This window comes from Hemicordylus capensis, chromosome 3 (assembly GCF_027244095.1).
Source record: "Hemicordylus capensis ecotype Gifberg chromosome 3, rHemCap1.1.pri, whole genome shotgun sequence".
NCBI classification, from domain to species: domain Eukaryota; kingdom Metazoa; phylum Chordata; class Lepidosauria; order Squamata; family Cordylidae; genus Hemicordylus; species Hemicordylus capensis.
The window spans coordinates 299,596,139-299,615,458 of NC_069659.1; the positions used below are offsets into that span (position 1 = coordinate 299,596,139).

Genomic DNA, 19,320 nt, shown 5'->3' on the forward strand with positions numbered 1-19,320 from the left:
TTTACAAGAAATATGTTAGTTTCCTGGCTCCAATTTTATTGGAGGTCCATTATGATGCTTTTCTTAGTAAGTACTTCCCTCCTTCTTTCAATGAAGCTTATATAACTTTTCTCATTAAGCCTGGTAAAGATCCTGGTCTATGTACTAGCTATAGACCTGTCTCCTTGTTAAATGTTAATGCTAAGATATTGACAGCCACACTGGCAGACTGTGCTCCCTACCATTATTTATCCAGTTCAGACCAGATTTATATCTCTCTGCCAAGGGTCAGAGAATATTAGATTGTTGATTGATGTATTAGTCTTATCCTCGGAGAAGCAAGACCAGCCGGTATAGTTTCTTAGACGTGGAGAAGGCATTTGGTATGGTCCATTTGGGCTTCTTGAAACATGTTTTGATTTAACTTGGATTTCCCTCAAGTTTTTTGATTTGGGTTACTATGCTATATATGGCTCTTTATTAACGAGTCATCACCAATGGGCTATTGTCCCCTTCAATTAGGCTAGAACAGGGCACATGTCAGGGATGTCCTCTATCTCCTCTTTTGTTCAATGTGGTGTTAGAACCCCTGGCTTGTGCTATTAGAGACTGATAATATTACACTAGGTGGGTATTATAGTAGGTGGGACTGAGCAGAAGTTGATTTTATATGCAGATATTTTGTCTTATTGATAAACCAGAGGTCTAAATTTCTAATCTTATTTCTTTAGTTCAAAAGTTTGGCAATTTATCGGGTTACTAAAAAAAATTGAATTTCATGTCAAGTTCTGCAGATTTTATTGATGAGTTTAGGGTTTGTGGTTTTAGGTGGTGACCAGAGCCTCTTGTTTACTTAGGCATAGTAATTTCTAGGAAGCTTTCTCAATTAAGAAATTTAAATTTTTCACAATTTTTGGTTCAAATAAAAATGACTTAGATCAGTTGGTTACAATTCCATTGAGTATCTGGGGCAAAATAAATGTGATTAAGATGGATCTAATAACAAGGCTCATGTGTATTGTAAGAGGTCTTCCAATTCACTTTCATCTTTTAAGCAAGTCTATAAATTAGTCAATGATTTCTTATGGCAAGGACACCCACTCAGATTTTCACTTCTTCAACTACACATTGAAGAAAGCAGGTTTAACTTTCTGCATTTTAAAGCTTATAATTGGGCATTTATTTTATCTTCAGTCTTAGGGTGTAACAATGTACCCCAGGTTTCAGTCACACCTTTGGCACAACTCCAAAGTTATTATTTGACCCCACTGAAATCTTGGCAGGTGCTGGAATCCACTTGTTCATGGATCTAGGCCATTACTGGTATTGAAAGCCACAAGGCTTGTATGGAGAACTTTGGGTTCTAGACATGGTTTCGATCCTTTCCAGCATGAAAAGCTTACGTTGTGGGAGAATCCTTGTTTGAAGATTGAGCTAACTGGGCCTCCCACAATGTCATTACATTAGATCAACTGATCTCTTCTGAAGCTGTTTTTAAATCTTTTGATACTTTGAGAGCCAAGTTGGATTTATTTTTAAATGCTAGCTTGCAGTTTTTTCAGCTAAAACATTTACTATCACGTTTTTTTGGTCCTGATGCAATTGCAGCTTCTGAAACTCCATTTGTATTATTGGACCTGGAACATCTATTGGATGCACCTAGGCCTGTAACCTTGCTCTATCAGAAGCTTAAAGACATTGACAAGATTGATATTGATTATATCTGAGATCTTTGGAACAACTATCTTGAATACCCTATCTTATTAAATCAAAGGCGGGTTGCTTTGAAGGTACTGAAACATACCTCTTTGGATCTCAAAACGAGATACAGCAGAAACCTTTATTCCATTTTTATTGGACACCTCAGAGAATGTTTAACAAGGGATGGTAGCAGACTTCTAGATGTTGGAGGTGTAATCTGTATGAGGGTACACTTATGCATATGGTTTGGTACTGTCCAGTTATTTTCCCATTTTGACTTGAAATCCATAAGGTTGTTAACATGGCATTGCAGCAATCAAGTCAAGGAAGGTTCATGTTTTGTTGGGGTACATCCCCAGCATATGGAATCCAGCATTACACCAAGAATTGTGGATTCTTTGTACTTGGTGGGGGGTGGGGATGGCGTATGTCATAATACAGCACTGGAAGGACACATTTACTCCCGAACTGCAACTTTGGGTAACTGACATGTGTTCCTTGTCTTCATTTGAACTGATTTGTTTCTGATTGAAAAGTAAAGAAAATGAATTTTCAGCTATTAGGTCAAATTTTAATGAATTTATTTATGATTTGAAACTATATATATATATATATATATATATATATATATATATATATATATATATATATATATCCTTAGAAGAAGATGCCCCCTTCCTTTTTTTTAAAAGGTAGGTTGTATTTTTATTAAGTTAAAGTTATGCTTAAGGGATTTTCTTTTCAGTTATATTCACATATACAATTGCTATCCTTGATTATGTTATATGCAGTGTTGCAATCTTATTAAAATAAAAAGAAAAAAATTACTGAGGGCAAACAAAGCTAATTTGGAGGGAGGGCGCTGCATCTCAGACTAGTCCCATGGCTGATCTATGCTAAAAAGGAAGATGAGGGCAAACAAAGCCTTTTCATGGTAATGCTTCCTGAATAGATAAACATTTTGTTCCTTCTACACTGATCCCTGCCTCCTCCAAGATAACAGCATAGATGGATTCACTTTGCATAAACCATCACTTGGTTACTCGTGAAGAATTATCTTTAGGCTACAGATGTGATGTATAACTTGTCCCGCTAAATTGAAGACTAGTGTGACTTGCTGCTGCCATTGCCCTTGGCACCACGGAGCCACCATTGTTGTCACAGGAGTGCAAGTCGCATGGTTTTCATTGTGTATTGGCAGATATCTATTTTACAACCTCTCCATGGTATGGTGAAGACTGATATGGGATAGTAGTGGTACAAGGAATCCATGTGGTGGATTACAGCCAAAATCACATTTTAACCTCTGTAAACACTTAACATATAGGAGACTTGGACTCCATGCATTTATGCTTTATTGCTGTGCAGACGGGATGATTGTAAACTAAGTAGTATATCAATCCTACACTCAGGCACCTCCAAGGAAAAGAGTGTTGTAGCAGTAATTTCATGGGGTAACTACCTAAACCATTTTGATTAAAACAGATATGCATTGAATACTTAATTTCCACCCTGCAATTCTGTACATTCTTGCATGGGGTTGTTTTATCTATCTATCTATATTTCTCCTGGGTTTGCCCAGGGAAAATGTGTCCCGGCAGCCCAGTGGATTGGCTGGGCTGCAGAGGCGCCTGATTGGCTGGCGGTGCACCCAGGAGAATTGGACTGCGGAGGCAAGGCGGTGGAGGGCCGGCAGCCTAGGTCTGCACCTGCCTGGAGGCAAGGACATGAGGTGGGGGGAGAAGGGGCTGGCTACCTCTCTTGCAAGTGGTGGCAGTGGGAGGAGCCCAGGCACAGAGGAGGCGGCCGGCCGGCATGCGAATGAAGCCCTGCTGGCATGAGGCGGCCGGCGGCATGCGAAGCCCCGCGGCTTGAGGAGGCGGCGGGTGAAGCCCTGCCGGCCTGAAGAAGTGGCTGGCGGGCGGGTGAAGCCATGTCATCATGAGGAGGTGGTGGGCGGGCGAAGCCCCATCGTCGTGAGGAGGCGGCAGGTGGGCGGGCAAAGCGGCTGAGGAAGCGGCTGCCATTGTGAGGCGGTGGGTGGGCGGGCGTAGCTCCCATTGGCCAGCCTGAGGGGGTGTGGCTGTCCGGCAGGTGAAGGCTGCCAGCTTGAGGAGGCACAGCCAGGCGGGACGAGGTGGGGGAGAACCAGGATGCTCTGTGCCCGGTCAGCTAGTTATTATTAATTACAATATTCTGTTTTGCAAAATGTAATTATATGGGTTTGTTTGTTTTTTGGCAGCACGTCTGCGTAGAGCTAAGGGAAAAGGCAAAGCGTCTTCAAGGAAGCCCAAGGAGGGAAAAGAAAGCAAAGATGGACAAGGCAGATTTAAAAAAGACCAAGAGAAAAAGGCAAAGGCATTGATATTGAAATACAAGTCTGAACGAAAACTTGGGGAGAGCAGCAGTCATGCAGATCTCCCTTACACTGGGAACTATAGTTTCATTTAAATGCCACTATTGCTTAACTGTAATTTGATGTGGGAAATGTATATAAGAAAAAGATGAACAGAGGATACTAGATGTATCTATTGAAGAAAGTGTTCATTCTTGTATCATTAGTACTGAAAGTAACTTACTGTAGTTAAAGTGAAGTCAGGTAATTTCTTCCATGAACGTACTGGTGAAATGTCCTGAGTCTTTCCAAAATGAAATCCTCTATACACATGTGAAATTAAACCTTTCAGCACTTAAAAAAATGTGAAATATATGAACAGTTCAAAAACTTTAGCCTGAGGTTACGTAGTAGACCTTAGGGTGGTGCAGTACAAAACCAGCATTCTTCAGCCACTGTCATGTCCTTCCAATTCCACAGTTTGGGGCATAATATAGACAAATGTACAGGGTTTTCTATGATAGGATAGCCTGTTCCTGGCTGTCAGTTGTGCTACTCAGTCTCCACAGTTATACCCAGCAACTAAGGATTCTCAGTGGAAAGAACCAAGTATCCTTTCCACTGTATATGTGTCCTTCCATAAGGGTTAGTCCAAATGGATCAAGGCCTTCCAGTGTGTTTATGGAGAGCTTGTTAGGTTGTTATAAACAGGCAGTGGAAGTGGAAGAATCTTTTCCTTTCTTAGTGGAAACATAAGCAGAGCAGACCCAATAATACAGTTTCCCAGTCCTTAATCTTGCAAACATTTCTTGATTTCTGAATCCAAGCCCTGTACCTGAAAGTTACAGGGTTGGAATCTATGGGATCAATCTCTGGCCCAAATTTTCTCTTTTTAGTTAAGTGCAATCCTGTGCATGCTTAATCTGAAGGTTACCACCAAGTTCAGAGGTTGTACTCCCTAATATGTATGAATAGAATTAAAGTCTTAGTAGGAATGCTTAGAATTGATCTTAATGGAAGCTGGGTTGAAAAACATTCAGTGATGTTATTGGCTGAAGCCATTATTTTTTTGGTTGTGATCACAGCTTATGAGGTACCTTCACAACTATGCATTAGTGAACTGTGCAATCACAGATCCTATTGCAGTCAGTGGAAACCTTTGGGCCTCAGCAGGCCTTTGTGGCATGTGCTTGCAATTGAATTGGAAGAGAGGCTGCAACAGAGCTTCTGGGTTCCAATTCAGTATAGAGCTGGTATGCTTAAAGGCTTAAGGCTATTGATTTCATTGATAGCAGTCTCTATGTTATACTATTAGAGTGAAGAATCTGTATCTTTTTGTGTCTATGATGTAACATCTAAAATGTTACAGAATAAAAATGTTTTTGAAATAGTATTTACTTATTCATATTTTAATTGTGATTAAATATACACCAATCACATACTTCCACTTCTCTCTGTGCTCACGCTTGAAATTGCGCCTTCCCCTCCGCGCCTGCTACTTTAAGACCTAAAGTCTAAACACCCCAAATAAATAAATAAATAAATTCAAGGGCAAACATCATCTCACTTGGCCCCAAACTGTGACTTTCATCTCCTTTACTTCATTCAGATGAAATCACCTTAAATGCACTTACTCTTACTGAACTGCATTAAGGACTGGTATCCTGCAGTTTAGTATAACATCTTTGTCACTGCTATCACTGTTATGTGTAAATAGTTTATAGAAATTCTTTTGGTGTTATTTCCTAAAAGAAATATAACATCATAGAGTTGAAGGGGCTCTATGCAGGAAATCCAGAGCTAGTACATCCCCAACAGATGGATGTTCAGCCTCTGAAGGCTGTCAGAGAGGAAGAGACCTCCTGCAACGATATTTGGTTCCATTGTTGAACTGCACTCATTGTTAAGGCGTTTCTCCTACTGTTGAACCAAAATCTAACCTCCTATAACACAAACTCATTAGATCTAATACTGCCTTCTGGGGCAACAGGAAACTAGTCTTTGCCCTTTTCTACGTGACAGCCATTCAGGTATTTGAGTGCTATCATGTCCCTCCTTCAGTCTTGTATTTGTCAGGCTAAACCTAACTCAGCGTACAAATATGTGGTTCAAGAAGAAATGCTCCTGTTTGGCTGTCCGAAGATAAGCAAGCATGTACAGAGACTCCTCACATTCAGAAATGCTGTGGCCTTGATCCCTTGAACAGCAAAAGGGGGTTTTCCTATTCTGACACAACTAGCATGCTGGAGAGAGGAGAAGCTTCTGAAATTGTGCCTGGACTGGGTCTGGGTTTTCTATCCCTGTCCTGCTCAAAGGGTGATTCAGCATGGGAGAACTGCCTTTTGATATTGGGATGAAAATGTATGCCGAGACTTGTGAGATTTGTCAGAGTTAAATCAGCCCTAATTCCCTCTGCAGCAAGTATAATAAAAGTTCATTCAATGCTAGGGAGCTGGAAGGGGCCAGAAAATAATGTAGTCCAAAGGCTCCTCCTTGCCTCTGAGTTTTTAGCATTAATGTCTTGTACAGTTCCTTTTGAGGTGTAGCCAGTGCCTATGGTGTTTGCATGCCGGCTCTGGCTGGGCCATGTATTTGGATACTTCAGAGGGTTGGTCAATCACTTCTCTGAGTCTGCGCTATTATTATGAGCAGGCTGATGCATACTTCCATTTCATGATGTCCAGCTGACAACACTTGTATTCCTATTGAAACACAAACACTGAAGAAATAAAATCGTATCTTATTGCAAGTGGCATATATAGATTTAGGTCTCCAGCCTTTTTTTTATTTATTTATACAAGGATTCAAAGAACATAGTTCAACAGTGCAAGATAGTTACAAGTACCTTGGTAACCAAAAGAAATATAGAAATGGCCAAGTATATCAATAAGTGAAATAAATCTTAATTTTGCAGATAGAACTGCATTGTTGTTTTTTAGTTTTTTTAAAAGCCAAGGTATACGCCAGATATTTGTACGTTAGCTCCCTAAGCCCACCAGAAAACAACAGGTTGTTTGTCATCTGTAAAGGATAAATATCAGTGCTCTGAAAGCCTATATTGATTCCACCCTCCACTGCAACAGACATTATGGCACAAAAAGAATAGGTTGTACATCCAAGATTCTGGTTTCTGGCTGACGGCTTTGCAAGGGGCCTGGGTGTTACATTCTTTTGCCCAGTTACTAAATCCATCAATATCCCTTACGGCAAAGTGCTTTTAAATGTCAAAACCGAGCACTGCCATCTTGATAACAAACGTTTTAAAAAAATCAGATCCCATGAGAGCATAAGATAGCACTCCTCAAGAGACAGGCTCAAACTACACATGGCAACAGCAGACCAGTCTTGTTTAAACCCAAGTCTGGCCAACTAAGTGCAGCAGAAGACTGAGTGTGTATGCCAGTCTTTTAGAGCAAAAAGATCAAGTGAGGGCAGAGAAATTCTCCCCCTCCCCCAACACACACAGCTTACCTTCCCATAGTCTCTTCTCTAATGCCCCTTTCCCCTCAGCTGGGTTCTGATACCAGAAATGAATATGGCTGGGAGAAAAGTGGCTGGGTATGAAACATTGTGCGGTAAGGTAGTGGTTGCAGGGGAAGTCATCACCCACTACCTGGCCGCCCTTCTTGTTTGAAAAACTGGGCCCATGATGTCCTGCTTTAGACTGGGGCAGCCTCCGGCTTGAAAAAGCGCCTGTTGCTTTCACATGGAATTTGAGGCTTCAATAGGGCCCTGAACAGTGTGAGGTTACAGCTCTCCAGCAAGTTGGCAGAAGATCAGGGGGAAGGAAATGGCAGCTGTTTCATTGGTTCCTGCAGGGTGTATAGCGTTTATTTGTGAATATATTTATCTAGCTGTATTTTTACCAAAGGAAGTCTAACTATACAACACTATTTGAATTTGTGCCTCCATTTTCTCTGGCATTTGAAAACTAGTGCTCAAAGGAGGCAGGATATTGGATTTCCATGCCTTATTTGTGTGCAAAATTATTTGAAGAATGGTGTAATTGGGGGAAAAAAACCCTAAATGCATTAGGTTGTCTAGATGAATAATAAAGAAAGCAGCTGGGGCATTGTTCTATTCAAGCGGAATTTAAAATAAGGTATGCACAAGCATCTGTTGTCTGAAAAAGAATTCACACTGGCATCAGATCTTGCCTGAGTTTTGAAAATACAATATCAGTGTGACTGGCAGCATCCAATACTCATTGGGGTTATTAGGTTACTGATTTCTCCCAAAGTTGTATAGAAACAAATAAGGCCAGTAACGGAAATGATAACTGAATAAATGTTCTTGCCTTCGCTCTTTCACCACTTCTAATGCTGTAATGCTTGAAATGCTTCCCTTGTTTGCAATTGATCACATTCTACCATTGAAAATGGCTTCTGTAGTTCTGCCTTTTTGAATGCTGTTGTTGGGAAATACAACATTTGTCTTTGATCCAAGACACAATAGAAATGATTCAACATTTATGCAAAGCCTATATATTTTTAAATGTAAAAAATACACTTTCACACCCCCTGATCCCGAAAAGGAAAGTCATGATATGAAACAAAGTGAATTAACAGCAATGTTTGTGTCAAGGGTTTCCTGTCGTCTAACCAATCAGTACGATTGCCTTGATATACTAAATATTTCTGAAAAAGAGAAAAAATGCTTGTGGCTGTAGGTCAAAAAAATCTAATGACCCAATGTAGAGAACTATGCAAGCATGGATGTCTGAACAAAGAATCCATACATGTTTGTGTAGATCTGTGATTAGACACTCCTATCTCCTGCCTCTCTCCTACCGACCACCTTAACCATCTGACAATATCCCTGGCAAATACATAACAATTGGAAAACTAGCAAAGTGAGAAGATAGGGTTAACTAGGCCAACATAAGGTGAAATGGATTAGCATTTGGTTGATATGGTGACTCAAACTATGGCTTTGGTCTGCTTGTTTTTTCCAGCTGACATCACTGGTGGAACTGGGGGCAGGATCAAAGACCTGCAGTTCCTTTAAAACCTGTATCCAAGCCAATGTCTAGGGACATTTGATGGTATTTTACTGTTCCCTGGTTTAGCCAATGAGTTGCCATCAGGCCTTGCTAAAAGGACTAGTAGTAATACACAAAACCTCAAAAAAAGTTTCTTTGCATTATCCCTTTGGTAAAAGTTGACTGTGGTAATTGTCAATAGGAAGACAATCAGCCTCAAAGGGAAAGCAGTGCTTTCCAGGCAAAAGTCTTCCCATGCATATTTCTATTGCAATGTTGCATATTGTGATTCAGTATTGCATCTTATCAATTTGCTACTTTCCATGGATCATGCAAAACCTAAATCTCATTCTCATTTGCTTGGATGTAGGAGAAATATTAATTGGCTATGATGACTAAATTTTAGCAATCAAAAATATTTACAAATGAAAGAACATTTGTTCCAGGTTCCAGAATAATGAATCCCTTTGCTAATCAGGATTACATTAATGTACAGAATAGATACTCCTACATCAAACAAAAGGAAGGCTCATTTCCACTTGCTTAATGGAAAATTATGAACTGACTCCCTATTAGAGCACTTTGAACACATTTAAATTAAAATGGTGTATTGTTCTAAACCAGTGTAGCACACTCATGGCTACAGTTAAATAAGAATCTGAGATACTTGCATATTTTATTGCAGTCAGTAAAAATGATGTTGCCTTGGGGTCATTTGTTTTTTTCTGCATTAAACCTATCTTCCAAGGTCTGTCGTAGGCACCTAGGTGCCTTTTTTGTGGCAAATTAATGACTTTTTAAAAATGAGGTACAGAAAGAAGGGCCCAGCATTTTAAAAAGAACAAAAGAAAAGACCACCTCTAGCACTGCCAGGTTATCACAAACAATCAAGAACTTTTTCCTCCCACATTTTGCCAAGATGAATTAAATATAGTCCACATTTTTGGCAAAGTTAAGACCTCAACCATCACAGTCTCTTCCATAGGCTGCACAAATGAGTTACCGTCGCAGGTACTGCATTGCAACAGCAGCCAGAGAAAGTAATAAAAGAAAGGAAGAAGGCAAAAGTACGCTGCTATTTCCACTGACACCTTGTCCTGACTGCTTAGGCATAGGATGTGTCTCTGGCGGCCTGGTGCTGGGGTTCTTGGACAGTCTTTTGCCACATGCATCATCAAGGCAGCTATCACCACTTCCAGAGCCGCTGATGTCATCACCTGTGTAAGACAAAGTTCAAGAATGTGTGGCAGTTCTTTAATGCTTGTAGCATAATCCATACCATCTGTGATATAACATATTTACCTGAATAGAAGACGACTATGAATTTAAGACAATCACCTTAAAAAATACAGATTATACTTGTACTGACACCAAAGGAAGAGGACTCTGAATTTTAGACAACCCCCACCCCCCAATTTCTAATATAAACAACTTGGGGAAAAACTAATCTTGGATTCAGGTTGATATGGTAGCCCTTGTAAAGGCTGTGAAGGCTAATGCACCACAGTCAACTCACATGTTTTGGAATGTTTGTTGGACAGATTAATGTCAAATTTGGTATGTAGTGAAACTCTTATGTGACAACCTCACCACACCTTGTTCCCATCAGCACTTGCATTTATCATGTCACCAAAACATCAGGGACCGTGATGACAAAATAGCAGTTGACCAAATTCTGTATGGGTCCACTCATCCCATACTCGGAGTACACTAAAAATATGGGCATGTTTTTCTTGTGATTGTGTTTACTGAGGACTTGAGTCTCAAGAAGAAAGGTTAGACAAAGAACATGAGGGGATGGAACAAGATGGTCTACACAGATGACCCAGTTCTAGGTTAACATTAACATTAGTGGGACATCTCATACACCAGTCTTGAGCTACCAACATTATTAATGATCTACAGTCACCTTGGAGATGTCACTGAAAACAGCCCGTCTGTAATTCCTGATTGTAATGCTGAGAACTGTTTACTGTGTGGGCATATATATTTCACTGAGATTCTTTACATGCTAGCAACATCTACTTCACGGGGTTGTTGTGAGGAGAAACCTAAGTGTGTAGCACACCACTCTGGGCTCCTTGAAGGAAGAGCGGGATATAAAATGTAAAAATAAAATAAATAAATAAATAAAATAAACATCTGGACTCAGTGTGATGGCTCTGATCACCATGGTGAGCTGTTCTAAACATTACAGCTGGGATAGGGATCATTTGCCCTGAAGAGGCTGTTTTCATCTGCATCTCCTGACAAGTGTAACTATGAATTTAACTTTAAATTTAATTTCTTAAGGGATAACCATATGGTCTCAAGTTCTCAACTCCCCTCTGTGTTCGCGGCTTAAGATACTGTGCAGTGAATTGTGCATCCAAGAGGAATATGGGCTTACTGCTTCTGTGGCACTTACCAGCCTGTTGCCAGTCCTAGCACAGACAAGGGAAGCTCTGTGCCAATGACACTGAGTAGCAACTTCCATTGGAAATCCTGGGAGTCAGGAGTGGCTGCTCTGACATGCAGCATAGTTGGCATGGACAGCTGGAAAGTGCCATGCAAGCAGTGAGTCCAGGTTGTACCTAGGTAATTTTGGAGGCTGGACCTAAAGGCCTTTGGAGGCCCCGCTGCCAATTTAAGCATCATCCCCCCACCACGTGTGTGTGTGCGCGCACACACACACACACACACACACACACACACACACACACTTTTTAACACATGGGCTCTTGAGGGCACAAACTCACAAGAATGTAAGACTATAAAACAGGTATATTTATGCAAGTATGCATTAGCAGAAACATTTCAGCACACAACATATTCCCATCCCACATTTCTTTCCCCACTCACTCCCCTCTCTGTCTCTAAAGCAGCACAGCACAGTGACTACACCACTCAGGACAGACCAAAGAGGATTTTGGGGCCCCCAGGGGGTGTGGAGGCCCTGGACCTAGGCCCTGACGTCCAGGGGTAAGAGCACCTCTGAGTGAGGATGTAGCTCTCTTGGGTGCATGGCTTGCTGCACAGTATCTAAATTAGTGTTCTCTGTGTGTGTGTACACACACACACGCATGACACACAACTACTGTATAGTAATTCACCACTGTACACTGATAATAGGATCCTTATATCCGCAAAAGAATTTGGCTGTTTTTGTTCTGCTAAAAGATTAGTGCAAGGGTGGCCCTGCTTAGCAAAGGGGACAATTCATGCAGAGGCATAACTAGGGAAAACGGCGCCCGGGGCAAGCACTGAAATGGCGCCCCCCCACGCCACCCCCCAACATACTACATTATACTTAGGTTTTTCCTCAGAAGCGCCCGCCGCTGCCGCCAAGCCAGGCCACTGACTGGCCGCCAGGTGCCAGCAAAGCAATGGGGGGGGGCGCAGGCGGCGCAGAAGGGACCGCCCGTGGGGAAGGGGGCACTGACGCGCTCCCTTGACTGCTGCAGCACTGCTGCACTGAGCAGGTAACATTTGTATTAACAAAAAATTAAAAATTAAAAAAAATTGGTCATGGCGGCGCCCCCCACGTGACCAGAAAAGATTGCGCCCGGGGCATGTGCCCCCTGCCCCCCTATAGTTACGCCTCTGAATTCATGGCACCACAAGACCAGCTCTCGTCCTCTGACTGGGGATGCCTGCATCAAGAGATGGCTAAAGCGGGGCAACCTCTTAGAGAGAGGAGCAAAATACCAAACGTTTGGTGTCATTGATCAGCTCTCTTGCACTCTTGCCATAGTTACAGTACCTTGCTTTAGAGTCAGTAGCCAGTCTTTGAATGACAGCAGAGGGGGCAACACTTATATATAGTAAGCTCCTTGCCTCAGGGCAAGTAGGTACAGAGTAATAAAGTAAATACAGAGTAATAAAGTTAGTTAGGAGTTGGGTCTTCTCTGTCCTGCTGCTTGCTGGAGTTCTATAGCCCTCATTCTTCCAGCTGTCATATACATTGTGAAACATTCACAGCACCACACCTTTCCCTCTTCTCTACAGCATACTTACTGGTATCCTGGAAATCCACATCATTCCCGTTGTATGCATTACGCACTCGATTTGTCATAATCTTTAACTGCATGATTTGCTGGCGGATGGTCATGTCCGGTTTGGTAATGTCTACTTCAACCTCTGGGTTATTAATCTGGTTGGCTAGACCGTCTCCCATCACATCTGGAAGGTATCTGCAGAGAGCATATGTGTTCATGCAGAACGCCAACTTCGGAGTGGTATCATTGTAACTGATTTCAACATACTACCTTTAAACCACCTTGGCAACTCACCAGCAGTCACCAACAGTCTCTTCTAAACTGAGCTGATTAAAACATTCACTACTGATCTGTCTGCACTTCCAGTTTTTGCAAGATAAGGTTCCAGGGGCCAGTGCAGGCATAACCTGAATCTAGATTACCAACAGCACAATTTAGGGACTGGCTTTCCTGGTCCCCCTTTCTCATGCACAGATTTTATCTACTTTGCTTCATCATGGTTTGGTTATCAATAGTCACAAATTCTGCTTAATTCTAATACTCCAATATTCAAAGAGAGGGAGTGGAGAATTTGCATGTAGTGGGAGAGATATAAGGGAAAAAGGACTCAGTTTTGTGGCCAGTTCATAAGAACAGCCTGGCTGGATCAGTTCAGCATAATTTTCCTCACAATGGCCCACCAGATGCCCCTGAGAAGCCCACAGGCAAGAGATGAGGGCATGCCCTCTCTCCTGGTATTGCTTAGGGATGTGCACAAAACCGGTTCGCCCGGTTCGGTTCGGATCCGAACTGGTTCCGAACCAGGAGGGGGTGGTTCAGTTTTGGTTTTGTCCGAACCACCCCCTGGTTCGGTTCAGATCCGAACCGGTTCAGACTGGTTTGGATCAGTTCGGACACCTGAACATTGGTAGGATGGTAGCTGGCACTCAGGGGTACCTGTCACCCAAACCCCAAAGCAATCGGACACTTGTATGATTTTTTATGAATTTTTGAAAATTATTTTTTTTCCTCATAGGATATAATGGGACTCGAACCAGGCCATTATTCCTTATTGTGAAGCACCCATGGGTGCCAACAACCACGTAAACCCTGAAGCAATCAGACACCCCTATGATATTTTATGAATATTTGAAATATTTTTAATTATTTTTCTCATTGAGTATAATGGGACCCGAACCAGTCCATATCCCCTATTGTGAAGCACCTAGCGGCACAAAAGCAGGGTGTGTGGTAGACAGACAGGGGTGCCTACCACCCAAAAAAATCCCAAGGCAATTGGACACTCCTCTGATTATTGGTGAATTGTTAAAGTATTTTTGAATTCCTCATAGAGAATAATTAGGATTGCAGCAATTGTATAGCTTCACGTCAGGGGGAAAGGGGTGTCATAGAGTGAAGTGTGGTGGGTGGTAGTTCCTAAGGTGGGCAAGGAAGCTATCAGAATTATTTGAAAGGAATTGGGCAAAGGGGTGATTTTTAAGTGATTTTTGAAGTTTACGCGTCTTTAAGGTTTTTCTCCATAAAGAAGCATGGAGGTGTCAGCAAATGTATAACTTCACGTCGGGGGGAAAGGGGTGGCCTAGAGCAGTGTGGGGTTGGTGGTAGTGCCAGGTAGGGGCAAGGAAGCTATCAGAATTATTTGAAAGGATTTGGGCAGAGGGATGATTTTTAAGTGATTTTTGAAGTTTACGTGTCTTTAAGGTTTTTCCCCATTAGGTATAATGAAGGGTGTATCGCTTCACTTCAGAGGGAAAGGGGTGGCCTAGAGCGGTGTGGGGTTGGTGGTAGTGCTGGGTAGGGGCAGGGAAGCTACCTGAATTTTTTCAAAGGATTTGGGCAGCGGGCTGATTTTTGGTTAATTGTTGAAGTTTACGCGTCTTTAAGGTTTTTCCTCATTATAAGTTATAATGGAGCTTTCAGCAGCCCTATAAGTGCACATGGGGGGTGCTGGGGTGGCCCAGAGCGAGTGGTGGTGTAGTGCACATAGGGTGCCAACCACCCCCATGGGTTTCTAACCCATGGCGTACAGGGATCTCTTGTTTCTGAGGTATTGAGTGTGGATTCTATGATAGCATATTAGAGTGGATTCATGGTGTCTCATTGAAAATCTCATTATACTCAATGAGAAAAATAATTAAAAATATTTCAAATATTCATAAAAAATCATAGGGCTGTCTGATTGCTTCAGGGTTTGCATGGTTGTTGGCACCCATGGGTGCTTCACAATACAGAATAATGGCCTGGTTCAAGTCCCATTATATCCTATGAGAAAAAAATAAAAATAATTTTCAAAAATTCATAAAAAAGCGCACGAGTGTCCGATTGCTTTGGAGTTTGGGTGACAGGTACCTCTGGGTGCCAGCTACCATCCTACCAATTTTCAGGTGTCCGAACCAATCTGAACCGGTCCGAACCAACCCACCCCCCGGTTCGGTTCGGAACCGAACCGCCGAACCGGAACCGGTTCGGATACGAACCGGTTCGCACATCCCTAGTATTGCTCCCCTGCAACTGGTATTTAGAGGCTTCTGAGCTGGAGGTGGCCTACAGCCACCAGACTAGTAGCCACTGATAGTCCTGTCCACCATGAATTTGTCTCAGTCCCTTTTAAAGCCATCCAAACTAGTGGCCATCTCCACATCTCATGGCAGAGAATTAATTATGCACTGAAAAAGTATTTCTTTTTGTTGGTCCTAAATTTCCTGGCTATCCGTTTCATGGGGTGGCCCCTGATTCTAGTGTTGTGAGAGAGGGAAAACTTTCCCCTCTGTCCACTCTCTCTACTCCATGGGTAATTTTATTCACCTCTATCATGTCTCCCCCTAGTCACATCTTTTCCTTAAACTATGGTTCTGCATTATGTCTTAACTAGCTCTATAGGACAAAAACATAGCTCCTGTCTTTTTGCCAATGGATGTGCATGTGTGTGTGTAGTATAAATAAAGAAGAGGATTGGATCCTAGGGACCTTTAAGGCTGACTTTCTCTTCCTGAGTGAAACTGCTTTTTCTTGCTCACCCACCTACACAATGGAATTCACTGTACAGACTCTAAAACGTCATGAATCTGTTACCTTGCTTCACTATTGGACCATCTTCTCCATCCTTACCTGCTTCTGGCCATTCCATTCCAGCACTTGTCTTCATTCACAGAACCAGATGATACCTTTTCATTGCAAAGTGTGGTAGGCAAGGAAACCCAGAAGTCCCTTATATCCCTCAGCTTTCCTTTGGCATCTGAAACCTGTCAGATGAAAAAGCAAGGCCCAAGAAAGCATTGATTTTAATGCGGAAGCCTTTACATTCTAAAGGCCAGCCTTAACCTTGCTATATTATTTCAGACGTTGTATGTTCAAATGTCAGGCAGTTGTTATTCCATTAAAAAGAATGAAAGCCTGCTGTAAGAGTCCCTGTGTGCTCATCTGCCTGAGTATAGGACAGCAATTCGAGACAGACTACTTCACCAAACCAGCTCTTTGACAGAAAGCAAAGAAATCAAAGCACAATTTCTGTAAGCTCCCCCAAGAAAAATAAAAAAAGGAGGACCATGACAAAGAGCATTCAGGATGTCTGGTATGGGAGCAGAAGAGTTTGGCAATGAACAGGGATGAGAAGGGAGGGTGATCAGGGAACTGTGGCTACGTAGCAGGAAGCTGAAGGCAACACTCTGAAGAAGCTGGCTAATAGTGATAATGACTTTGGTTTCAACCAACAAAAATGCTTAATAATTGCTAAGTAAACACATATTTCCAGTCTTGTAGGTAGAATGTCTTTGACTGTATTGGAAATGTCCCCAAAACAAGAGGGGAAGGGCTTGTTTTGAGACTCTTAAGAGGGCAAATCAATGGGATGCTTATGAAGTGCTTATGATTAGAATGCGAGATCAGTGCAGGTTCTAGGAGAATTTTCACTCAAGAGAGATGGAGTTATACCGAAGAGGCCTGCAAGAATCAATATGTCAGTGCTACAGCAGAAAGAGCAAAGAGTGGCAGCTCACATTTCAACCGGTACTGCAGCTGTTATGGGCCAGCTATCTTAGAATAACATCAATCTGCTGTTGAAAAGTCACGAAACTAGTACAGCAATGGGAGTTCTACAGAGTTGCACCAGGACCAGGGAAGCCTGGGTTCCCTCAATTAAGAAGCTGAATGACTTGGGCCAATCACCCTAACCTGCTTGACAGGGCTGTTTTGAAGATAAAATGGGAGGACTATGGGTGCTGCCCCAAGCACTTTGGAGAAAGGCTGGGACAGAATCATAGAGTGCAAAGGGGCCTTGCAGAATGTGTAATACCCAAATAGGATAAGCATTTTAGCAAACTGGCTCTTAAGGCAACCATGAATGTCCTCTGCACACCTGATTAGTATTCTAGTTTATATTAATATATGCAGTGTCCTAGTGTGGAAGCTCTTCTATAAAGGTCTGGAGGTATAAATGCCATACTCACAAGTTTCTCCAAACCAAGCCCTGAAGCTTTATCTTCACTGATGGATTTGCCCCTTCTCTTCTTATCCTCAACACTGGAAGCTTTGGGGTTGATTTTGGGATTTCCACAACCTTGAAAGACCTGGGGGAAAAACAACTTTCTTTTTTGTAGGCAATTCAACAAACATTGCTCCATAAAGTCAGAGTTGTTGTTTGATAAAGGTAAAGCGTGCCGCCGAGTTGGTTTCGACTCCTGGCGATCACAGAGCCCTGTGGTTTTTCTTTGGTAGAATACAGGAGGGGATTACCATTGCCTCCTACTACGCAGTATGAGTTGATGCCTTTCAGCATCTTCCTATATCACTGCTGTCCAACATAGGTGTTTCCCATAGTCTGGGAAACATACCAGCGAGGATTCGAACTGGCAACCTCTGGCTTGATAATCAAGTCATTTCCCTGCTGCACCATTAGGTGGCTTGTTTAATAGGAAAGTATCAAATCATGTTTCTTCCTATCTCCACATTTGCGCTCTCTCTCTCTCTCTCTCTCTCTCTCTCTCTCTCTCTCTCTCACACACACACACACACACACACACACACACACACTCTTATACCATTATTTCCACACAAGCCCTTTAGTTTGGAACTGCCATTCAACATTCACTTACTTCTTACAAGAAGTCCAGACAATGTTGTGGCCTTGTTACATTTCAGTGTTTTCTGTGTCATTCTATTTTATCCCCACAAGAGCTGGCTTGTGGCAATGTTTCCCCACTTAAAATGCAATTCTGGCCCACCTGTCCAGTGCAGACTGGCAAAACGCTACTGAGGCTTTTTCAGGCATCTGTGCTTTTAATCAGAAGTTTCTCCTGGTGGCGTCTGCTTCATTTTCCACAGGGATGGGGCATTAGTGAATTGCCCCTTGATTGTCTCTAAATTACTCAGTTCCTTTTTCCCCTTGGGGAAACTTACCTCTCATTATTTTTTTCTTTTCTTTTTAAATTGTGAAATGATGTTACCGTAGTTCATAATGAGTGTGTGAAATGCAATTTCCAATTTCCAGGTCTGTTGTTGCTTTTAAAAGCCCATCAACAACCTATTTCTGCCCTTTCCTTTCAAAATGGTTAAAAATAGATTGAAGTTACAAGCGTAAAGTTTGTTCTTCAGTTTGTTCTTCTTTCAACTTTTTGAAAAGCTAGGATTGTTAGTATGAGAGATGGGATTCCACACCTGCGTTGCAATCCTGTGTGACAGCAATAGATACACTCTAGCTTACAGACTTCTTTTGGTGGCTGTGGCTGCAATCTACTGATCAATTGGCTTTGGGGTGTTTGCACACAATCCCAATGTCAGTTAAATCCTGGACATGGCAACCCATAACTATTCATTACAATAGGTAACCACTTGGCTAGTTTGCCCCTGGAACAGCGTTTCAGATCATTATCTTATCCTCACAGATCGTGCAAATGTCACCTATGGTGCCCCTTGGTCCATATCAGCAATTTGCAGAGCAACAGAGACAGTTTACTGCCCTGCTAGCCAAAGATTTTTAATAATTGCACATAAAATATTCTGAAATGTGTTTTATGGGGAGACAAATGGATCCAACTTCATCACTGTAGCTCACCCATTTATAGTTTATTACTGTGGTTATTACAAAGCAATTCTTCCAGGGGCATAAAAACATACAAGAACAATGAAAAATATCTTCTGGGAGGTATAGATTCATTTATCCCCTTGTGCTCTCTATATCTCTCTCACTGAATTGATGGCTCTATTTCTGCATTGTATTAACATTGTATTTTGTGCTGCACGGATGTGTTCTCTCTCCCTGCTGACCTATCAGTTACTTATCTACTTGCCAGTCAGCTCCCAATTCATTCTCCATCAGAATCTCTTAGTTACTGTTTTTAGGAATCATGGGA

General features: G+C 42.0%; 2 protein-coding genes across 6 annotated transcripts in view; one reads left to right on the forward strand and one right to left on the reverse strand.

The window, feature by feature from the left end:
- The window catches only part of ANKMY1 (ankyrin repeat and MYND domain containing 1), a 73,142-nt gene extending 67,734 nt beyond the window's left edge, over nt 1-5,408 (forward strand). For both annotated transcript variants that reach the window (XM_053305189.1, XM_053305190.1), the window contains one exon: nt 3,923-5,408. In XM_053305189.1, coding sequence (XP_053161164.1) covers nt 3,923-4,131 — 209 coding nt within the window. In that variant the 3' untranslated portion in view covers nt 4,132-5,408. The remainder of the gene's footprint in view (nt 1-3,922) is intronic.
- A 1,366-nt stretch (nt 5,409-6,774) lies between these two features.
- Nucleotides 6,775-19,320, reverse strand: part of GPC1 (glypican 1) — a 315,629-nt gene continuing 303,083 nt past the window's right edge. For all 4 annotated transcript variants that reach the window (XM_053305191.1, XM_053305194.1, XM_053305192.1 and 1 more), the window contains exons 6-9: nt 17,419-17,538; nt 16,082-16,215; nt 12,993-13,168; nt 6,775-10,213 (exon numbers count right to left, since the gene is read on the reverse strand). In XM_053305191.1, the coding sequence (XP_053161166.1) occupies nt 9,996-10,213; nt 12,993-13,168; nt 16,082-16,215; nt 17,419-17,538 (648 nt within the window). In that variant the 3' untranslated portion in view covers nt 6,775-9,995. The remainder of the gene's footprint in view (nt 10,214-12,992; nt 13,169-16,081; nt 16,216-17,418; nt 17,539-19,320) is intronic.